The sequence below is a fragment of the Drosophila guanche genome, unplaced genomic scaffold (assembly GCF_900245975.1).
Source record: "Drosophila guanche unplaced genomic scaffold, DGUA_6, whole genome shotgun sequence".
Taxonomy (NCBI): Eukaryota; Metazoa; Arthropoda; class Insecta; order Diptera; family Drosophilidae; genus Drosophila; species Drosophila guanche.
Window position 1 is genome coordinate 753774 of NW_022995762.1, and position 10133 is coordinate 763906.

Consider the following 10133-nt stretch of genomic DNA (forward strand, 5'->3'; position numbering starts at 1 on the left):
GACAGACAATTGCAGATGAAAGTGTGTTTGATTTATTACAGAGCAGCAACGTGGAGAGAAGGTGCAGCAGCAGCAGCAGCTAAGGGAGCTGAAGGAACAGTCGTTCCTGTCAGCCAAACTCCTCTCTCTTCCTCTCTCTTATCAGCGGCAGTCAGCAGTCAGTTGCTGCCTCTTGCCAGCTGCCTCATAATTTATAAACAAATGCGAATGAGTCTAGTAGAAGATGCACTGCCAAAAGGGAATAACAGTCGTCCATCAGTGTATGAGCGGGCATGAGGTTGCGAGGTTGTGGAGCTGGAAGGTTTCTGGGTTATGAATGTACATGGTTATCCATCCACTCCAGTTGGATGGAAGGCAATCGGAATTCACGAGATCATAACGTATGGTTTGGTGGCATGTACATAAATTTACATATGTACATACATATCCTTCAAATTCCTCATTCGATTGATTTTCGGTAGACCGAATCAGGGTTTCCCATGCAAACGATAAGAAATTCCACAGAAAATTTCACAGCCAACTTTCCGCAGTTGAGTACTCAGATCACCGGAAAATATACCAGCAAACCAGCCGATTAAATACAAAAATACCGATGCGAAAGAATAAATCTATCTTCTGTCGACAGAAACAAGGAAGGAAACAAGCGCAAGTAGCCCTCTTTTATTATATGAAGACGATTTAAAACTTATTAATGCAGTCGAACGAAAAGTGATTATATAAATGTTATAATTTATTAATCTTATACACATTATAATACATTATAATAAACATTCAAAAGATATTCCCAGCCATCACAAATATTCTTGCATTTTTAATTTACATAACACACTAAATAAATAAAATCAAACATTTAAATAACGAGTTTCAAAATGAAATTGTTTCAAGCTGTATTTGTAAATATTATTTTTGTTGGATTTACGCCTGCAGCAAATACTTAATGAAAATCTATGCCGGGAAACAAACTGGCAAAATATTTCAATTTTTCAACAAAACTTCAAATGGAAGCTGTCCTCGCTCACCCAAAGAACAGTCATAACCCATTCCCACATGGCAGCATCCACAGACCGACGGACCCGACCGACCAACATAGCTTCAATTAATCAAACAGAATTGCTAAAATGTGTAGACTGTCGCGACGTTTTGAAGCACTCGCCAATTTAATTACAGTTACATCAAATGCCCACTCGTCGGACTGCTTCAAAAATGCTTCCACTGGTTCCAAAAATTCAAAAACAAAAAATAAAATCATTCACGAATGCAGACTGGCAGCGGCAGGCTATTCAATTGTATTTATACCCGGTACTCAAAGAGTAAATAGGGTATATTGTATTTGTGCGGAAAACTGGATGTATTTAACGCACAGAAGGAAACGTTTCCGACCCCATGAAGTATATATATTCTTCATCAGCATCAATAACCGAGTCGACATATCCATGTCTGTCTGTCCGCCCGTCCGTCCCTCCGTTCCACCGTCTGTCCAACCGTATTGTTGAGCGCCTGGATCTCAAAGACTATAAAAGCTAGAGCCACCAAATTTTGCATCCAGATTCTCTATGCTCACAGTGTTACAAGAGTATTTCAAAATTTCGCCCAGTCCCTTCCCCCCTCGCAAAGTGCGAAAATCTACGGTATTCACAATTTTGAAGCTAAAAGAAAACTACAAACTCATTCTCCCATTCCACACTCTGCTTCGTGCAGTGTGCGGCTCTAGGGGGGCTAAGAGGGCGTGTTGGCAGTAATGTAGATTTAAATGACATAGGTAAACAAAAATTTAAAATTTGAAAAAACCAGTAAGGTACAGATCTACTACTGAGTACCGGGTATAAAAGTTGTGACGCGTAAGAAGCGTCTCACACGTTCCATCTCTTTTTTTGTGTGTTTGCTGGGGAACGATGTCTGCCATGAATTGTGGCATATATTTGTAACACATTCAAATATGAATATTTAAATACATTTTACTGAAGTGTTTAGGCAGAGGTGCGTACGTTACTGTATGTATATTCCACGAAACATTTTGTTATGTATTGCTTTTGAAAAATGTAAATAAATTTTTTTGTATTTTACTCATTTTTTAGCTCTAAAAAACAACTTTAGGATATTGAAGCTTGATCTGTGTATGCATACCAAAAAGCGCAGTTCTCTAGCAACTGCACAGAAAATTCTATAAAATATACTCTTTACAAATAAAAATATTCATAAGTGTTGCTCATTAAGATCATTTATCAATTAAGTTAAGGTCATGCTAAGCCACACCACTTGCCCATAATAATTATCTCCGTAAGCCTAATGTCTAATAACCATATACGAAGTGGAACAAAATGGGCAAGAGACGCTGTACGAGTGCGACGAGACACTCGAGTACGAGTGAGCTCGAAGGCGTTATGCTCAGTTACAACTCAGCCCTAACTACATAATAATTTAGAGTAGTTTTTTAAAGGGGCCTTTAGCCAATTGATCTACCATTGAGATCTTGTTAAACAGTAGGCACTCGTGTGCGTCGGTCTGTCGGTCGATCGGTAACAAAACAAACAATAAAATTAAATAATTACAAGTCGTGAGTGAATTTCACGCGAAACCAAATGCTGATGCACACACTCTGATAATGGACAAAAGCAAGAAACCCAAAGAGTTGTCTGACTATTCGAAAAATGCACAACGGATGCCTCCTGACCAAAGGACACAAGAGCAATAAAACAGAACAGCGACATAGCAACAGTAAAAGCAACTGCAAAAAGCCCGTTTTATATCGATGACCACGCACGAATGTAGGCAGTCGGACAGTCAGCCATTCAGGCACTCCTCTTCAGACAGAGGCAAACCATTGTTAGCGATCGACCGACAGTCCAGTCCAGCATATAAGGCGAGCAAGAGGCAAGCATCCCCACTAAATTCCAGGAACATGTTTACATGTTCGAAAAATGCTGCCTGCCCGACCATATGGGTGACAATTTTTTTAGCATCAAATCAAAGAGACCCTGTTGCATGATGCTGCCAAAATTGGCAGAGATGATATGATAAGTGTTCTTCATTTACTACTATATATGTTCCCCAATGGTTTGGCGGCGACCACCATCTGATATCTTTTTAGTCTTTAGCTTTTATAGTCTTAGCTCTCATGGTCTTTTATAGCTTAGCCGTCTCTCCGTAGATTTTGACAGGCGATACCTTAAACGACGCCCAATTAATCACCTATTCAAAAAAATAGTGAACACAGGATTTTTATACCCGGTACTCGAAGAGTAAATATAGTATATTTTATTTGTGCTGAATAACGGATGTATGTAACGCAGTGAAGGAAACGCTTCCGATCCCACAAAGTGTATATGTTCTTGATCAGAGCCACCAAATTTTGCATCCAGACTTCTGTATGCTCACACTGTTACAGGTGTATTTCAGAAATGAGCCCCGCCCCCGTCCTACGCCGCAAAAGGGCGAAAACCTCCCAAACCTACAATTTTGAAGATAGCGCCTAGTACTCCGAGACCATAAGAGATAGGGCAACCAAGTTTTGCATCCAGACTTCTGTATGCTCAGACACGCTCTATCGACTCGGCTATTGATGCTGATCAAGAATACATATACTTTGTGGGGTCAGAGACGTTTCCTTCTGTTCGTTACAAACATCCGTTATTCCCCACAAACACAATATACTTTATTTACTCTTCGAGTAATGGGTATACAAAATACAAGATTTTGCAAATCCTATAAAAAAAGTTCTGGAATAGAAAAAAAAACGAGAAGGGACGTGTTAGACATTTCTTACGCGTCAAAACTTTTATACTCGGTACTCAATAGGACATCTGCACCTTAGTAGTTTTTTTTAACTTTACATTTTTCCTTCATATGTATGTCATAAACACCTACATATACATTACTTCTCACGCCAACACACTCTTTTAACTCGCCCCCCTCCCCTAGAGCCACACATCGAAGTGGCACTGCAGAGGCAGAGGCCGCACACTGCAGAAGAAGAGTGTAGATGAGAGAATGAGCAAAAAAACGACAACAAAAAGCTGCGGGATGGGGTGGGTCTAGCCACTGAAAATTAATTGTGGCTATAATAATGATCCAATTGAATCCCAATTCGGTGTTCGATATGGTCATTCCCTACGGAATGGCGTTTTTAGATTTCTTTTATCTTCAAACCTGTGGATACCGCAGATTTTCGCGATTTTCAGGGGCGGATGGGGACGGGGCGATATTTTGAAATACACTTGTAGCAGTGAGAGCATACAGCCATCTGAATGCAAGAATTTGGTGGCTCTAGCTTCTATAGTCTCTGAGAACCAGGCGCTCAACAAGACGGACGGACAGACGGACGGACGGACAGATAGACATGGCTAAATCGACTCGGCTATTGATGCTGATCAAGAATATATGTATGTACTTTGTGGGGTCGGAAATGCTACCTTCTGTGTGATAAATTTTTCGCCACATATAAAACATAAAAAGTTGGTCTGATAGAAGCGGCAAAATCGTGTTGAGTAGTGTAAAAATATTGTGGTAATTCAAATAGATTCCAAAATAGTAATTTAAATGTAATAGAATAGTAATGTAATAGTAATAGAAAATATAGCTGTTGTTAAATTAAACAATGATAATAAATATACAAAAAACGGAGGAGGTTGAGTCGTTTCTTACGCGTCAAAACTTTTCTATCCGGTGCTCTGTCAATATATTATTAGTCCTTAGTGGTTTTTTCTAATTTTACATTTTAAATTTCATTTTTTCTGCATATTTCATCTACATCTACATCACTTCTTACACCAACAAGCCCTTTTAGCTCGCCCCCCTCCCCACCGCACACTGCTTGAGGCAGTGTGTGAAGGCGAGAAAGAAAAAGCAACAATAAACAAGAACAAACGAAGCTGTTGGGCGGGGTGGGGTAACCACTGCAAAATAATTTTTTCCTTCTGGCTATTATAAAGATCCAAATTAATCCCAATTCAATGATCTGATAGATATGGTCATTACCTACGGAATTGCGTTTTTAGATTTCCTTTATTTTCATAAATGTGGTGGGGGCGGGGCTAATAATACCCGGTACTCGAAGAGTAAATAGGGTATATTGTATTTGTGGGGAATAACGGTTGTATGTAACGCACAGAAGGAAACGTTTCCACCCCATAGGGTATATATATTCTTGATCAGCATCAATAGACGAGTCGATAGAGCCATGTCTGTCTGTCCGTCTGTCCGTCTTATTTGTCGGCTAGTTCTCAGAGACTATAAGAGCTAGAGCCACCAAATTTTGCATCCAGACTGCTATATGCTCACACTGAAACCAATGTATTTCAAAAATGAACCTCGCCGCCTTCCGCCCCCGCAAAAGGGCGAAAACCTCCCAAATCTACAATTTTAAAGATAAAAGAAAACTAAAAACGCCATTATGTAGGGAATGGCTATCAGATCATCAAATTGGGATCCGATCGGATCATTATTATAGCCAGAATAAAGAAATTATTTTTCTGTGGCTAAACCCACCCTGTCCAGCAGCTTTTGTTGTTCCTTTCACATTCTCCTATTCACACTCTGCTTCTGCTTCAGTCGGCCCCTGCCTCTGCCCTCCCCCTGCCAATGACTCTTCCGACTTTTAACCCACCCCGTCCCGCAGCTTAAATTTGTTTTTTGTTTGTGTGCGGACGGTGATCTACCTCTGCCTCGAGTCTGCAGTATGTGGGTCTAGGGAAGGGCGGCGAGCTAACGGAGCGTGTTGGTGTGAGAAGTGTTGTAGATGACAGATGAAGAAAAAATTTAAAATTTGACACAACACCGCTAAGGTGCAGATGTAGTCCTGAGTGCCGGGTGTAAAAGTTGTGACGCGTAAAAAGCGTCTCACACGTCCCTTGTCGTTTTTTAAATACACTCGAATTAGAGCTATATCACAGCAGTCTGGATGAAAAATTCGGATGTTCTAGCTCGTATAGTCTATGAGAACTAGCCGACAAACAAGACGTACGGACGGATAGACGGACAGACAGTCATGCCTATAGCGACTCGGCTATTGATGCTGATCAAGGATATATATACTTTGCGGGGTCGGAAACGATTCTTTCTGTGCTTTACGTACATCCATTTTCTTTTCAATGTACCCTGCTTACTCTTCGTGTGCCGGGTATAATAACTTAAAATATTACTTAAGGACCTTCTAATGGCACAATTCAAATGAGAAATTAGCAGTGACTTTATTATTAGTAACCCCTTCACATACGAGTATGTACGATATAAGGTGTGTGGGTCAGTAATTAAGTTTAAGTACACGGAATGCGCTGGCTGTGCGTGCGAATCGTGGTCCCTGAGCACCTTCGTAGGACACATGCCACATGTCCACTGGGAGCCACAGAACGCACCCAGTTTTTTTTTTATACCCGGAACTCGAAGAGTAAATAGGGTATATTGTATTTGTGGGGAATAACGGTTGTATGTAAAGCACAGAAGGAAACGTTGCCGACCCCATAAAGTTTATATATTCTTGATCAGCTTCAATAGCCGAGTCGATAGAGCCATGACTGTCTGTCCGTCTTGTTTGTCGGCTAGTTCTCAGTGACTATAAGAGCTAGAGCCACCAAATTCTTCAGCTCCGGACTGCTGTATGCTCACACTGAAACCAGTGTATTTCAAAAGAAGAACCACGCCCCCGCAAAAGGGCGAAAACCTCCCAAACCTCTTTCTACAATTTTGAAGATAAAAGAAAACTAAAAACGCCATTCCGTAGGGAATGGCCATATCTACCAGATCACCAAATTGGGATCCGATTGGATCATTATTATAGACACAATAAATAAATTAATTTCTAGTGGGTAAACCCACCCTGTCCAGCAGCTTTTGTTGTTATTTTTTCACAAAGTCTCATTCACACTCTGCTTCTGCTTCACTCGGCCCTGCCTCTGCCGTCCCTCTGCCTTTGCCTCTGCCGACTTTTAACCCACCCCGTCCCGCAGCTTATATTTGTTTTTTTTCGTGTGCGGGCGCTGCCTCTGCCTCTGTCGGAGCGTGTTGGTGTGAGAAGTGTTGTAGATTAAGATGACAGATGAAGAAAAAATTTAAAATTTGACAAAACAGCGCTAAGGTGCAGATGTAGTACTGAGTGCCGGGTATAAAAGTTGTGACGCGTAAGAAGCGTCTCACACGTCCCTTCTCGTTTTTATTGCAACTGTGAAGGCTATAAAAGGACTTGTCGTGTGGATGCCGCAGCTTAGTTAGTTTGACGATACGCTTACACGGACACGGTGCACCATGTCCGAGATCAAGGTTGATCCCGAGCTGGAGGAAGAGCAGAAGCCCTGCAACATATTACCTGGCCCAGAGCTACTGGCCCTGCCGGGATTCGATCAGAGGACCAGCATCGCCTCGGCGGCTTTGAGTGATGTGCCCAGCGACGTGATCATCAAGTCTCGCATTCGATATGGAAGTCCTTTGTCCGCCTGTAAGGGTCTGTTGCTGGAGTACTCAAAGAACACGACCATACACGGCATACGATATCTGTTTGAGGTTCATCGTCCCATCTATGAGAAGTATGTGGTGTGGTATCGGTTTTGTTATTAAAACTTTGAGTAATTTCAGAGTATATTGGCTGTTCTTCACATGCATTTCCGTGTATTTTGCCATTTCCCTCATTTGGGACACGTATCTTAAGTGGCAGGAGTCACCTGTAATACTTGGCTTCGACGAGACTCTAGTGCCAGTGCACAAGATACCATTTCCTACTATTACCATTTGTCCCGAAATCAAAATGGAACGCAATCTCTTTGATTATACGAATGTATCGCGTTTGCTCTGGGAGGAATACCAAAAGAATGGTAATGCAACCAGCATGGATGATGAAGAGTTGAGTATATATAGTTAGAAAAACTGTCAAAAATCTTTCCGTCAACAATTTTATACATATACTTCGACTATTTTTGGGGCTAAAATTTGCTATCATTTACCGTGAAAACTCTCTGAATATTCTACCCATAGATTATCGCGCATGGCTGCTGCCATGCACATCTGTGATCCGGATGTCGTGCATCGTTTTATGCCCATACTCTCGCAAATGAATCCACCTTTTGTGGACATTACCGAAACCTTAATCGAGTTGAGTATATCGAAGAATGAGACGGGTCCCTTTTGCAAATGGAATGGCCGCTTTTATTTTTGCGACAAGATATTCGATTTTGTGGCCACCGATGAGGGTATTTGCTATCAATTCAATGGCTTACGACCCAAGGACATTTATCGTGACGAAAACTACATCAGCTACAAGGATCCCGATATTGTGGATTTCAATAATTTCTTTGACACAGAATTGCCGCGTTGGAACAACATCAGTGGCAATTGGTCGCTGGATACGGGTTTCGTGGATCAAGGACAAAATGCTTATCCACAGCGTACGGTCTTATCGTCCGTGGGCAATGGATTCTTTGCCTTTCTGCAGGGACTGCAGCACAATTTTGACTACGATTGCCGCAGTTTCAAACAGGGCTATAAGGTATACTGTATAATTATACTGACAACTGGGTGTGTCTTTAGTTTCTTCTCAATTGTTTCTCAGGTCTTTCTCAACTCCCCGGAGAGTGTTCCGCTCACGTCAGGCAATTATATTCTTGTTCCCCATGGCGATGAGGTGTTGGTCAGTGTTTTGCCTAACTATGTCATGTCTACCGACAATTTACACGAAATCAGCCCCGAAAAGTAAGAATACAAAAAATAAGAGGTGTTAAAAGAAAATGTAAACCAATTTTCCTTTTTTTCAGGCGGCAGTGTTTGTTCGATGATGAGCGTTCCTTGGCCTTTTTCCGTTCATATTCGCAAAGCAATTGCCAAACCGAATGCCTGGCTAACTTTACAGTTTCCAAGTGTGGCTGTGCCAAATTCTGGATGCCCAGTAAATATATGTGTGCCTTTATTTGTTGAATTTTAAATATTTTTGGTTGATTTGTAGAACCTTTGGGCACTCCCGTGTGTGGTTTGGATGACATTAATTGCTATACGGCTGCCCAGGACGAGCTTTATACATTTTTACAAAATCAAACCATGGAAAAGAGTGTCAATGATAATGTGGAAATTATGTGCAACTGCATGCCGGCCTGCACATCGTTGGAATATAATTTTGAGATATCCCGAGCACGATATGATGTTGCCAAAACCATTAGAGCTTTTCGGGAGGTGTATGAGCACACTGAGTGAGTGCAGAATAACCCTTCACAAAGCGGGAAAATAATTTATTTTATCCCTTTTCGTGCAGTGCTATTGGTTCACGTCTCTCTGTGTACTTTAAGGAGCATCAATTTACTGCCATCAAGCGCACCATTCTGTTTGGTGTTTCCACATTAATATCCAACTGCGGTGGCATCTGTGGCCTCTTCATGGGTATCTCGTGTCTCAGCTTCCTAGAGCTGCTCTATTTCTTTTGCATGCGCATCTGTGGTAGTTATCGCGATCGTCGTAAGCACAAGATACAATCCGTGTGCCCAGAGGATGAGCCTGAGGATAAACTGGACTAAAATATACATTTATGCCACTTAAATATTTAAATGGTATCCACAATTTATTTCACAATCCATTCAATAAAGAAGTTGTCTGGGTTAACATAATATTTCACACTCTCAATGGCACTTTAAGGGTGTGTCCACCAAAAAAAATGTAGTTATTTAGCACTCACATAGAGAGAGAGATACAGCTGGCTGCACTTTAATTGATTACAAATTAAAAATACATTTGATTAGCACATAGCCACAACAATTGATTCACTCTAATTAAGCGATTGTAACACTTGAGCAAAACACTGGGAAATAAATTAAATTGCGGAATCGATTCTAATGGAATCAGCATACAAAATGCCTGTTAACCTGTTTGCCACAGTCACACAATCACATTCCTGCGTGTGGGTCATATTTTATCTAAAGGCGGCAATGGAAATAAAGACAAGTCGAAACGTGTTAGTTGCAATACTAAGGATTCCTAAAAGCGCATTGTATTTCGATTAAACGTTTTCAAACAGCTAATATTTTCGACATTTTGCCCATGATAATGATCTCCTAGTTTATACCCGGTACTCGAAGAGTAAATAGGGTATCTTGTATTGGTGTGAATAACGGTTGTAGGAAGGAAACGTTTCCGTATATATTCTTGATCAGCATCAATAGCCGAGT

General features: G+C 41.1%; 1 protein-coding gene across 1 annotated transcript; it reads left to right on the forward strand.

Moving 5' to 3' along the window:
- Positions 1–7177: 7177 nt before the first annotated feature.
- On the forward strand, positions 7178–9788 carry LOC117590893 (pickpocket protein 28). Its single transcript, XM_034283925.1, has 7 exons — positions 7178–7514; positions 7564–7827; positions 7960–8470; positions 8534–8673; positions 8736–8866; positions 8924–9164; positions 9227–9788. The coding sequence occupies exons 1-7, from the start codon at positions 7237–7239 to the stop codon at positions 9483–9485; spliced, it is 1824 nt and encodes a 607-aa protein (XP_034139816.1). The 5' UTR covers positions 7178–7236; the 3' UTR covers positions 9486–9788.
- The last annotated feature ends 345 nt before the right edge of the window (positions 9789–10133 follow it).

Coding starts and splice junctions, on each gene's coding strand:
- LOC117590893 (XM_034283925.1), top strand. CDS start 7,237: ATGTCCGAGATCAAGGTTGATCCCGAGCTGGAGGAAGAGCAGAAGCCC. Junction 7,515..7,563: donor CATCGTCCCATCTATGAGAA/GTATGTGGTGTG, acceptor GAGTAATTTCAG/AGTATATTGGCTGTTCTTCA. Junction 8,674..8,735: donor CACGAAATCAGCCCCGAAAA/GTAAGAATACAA, acceptor CCTTTTTTTCAG/GCGGCAGTGTTTGTTCGATG.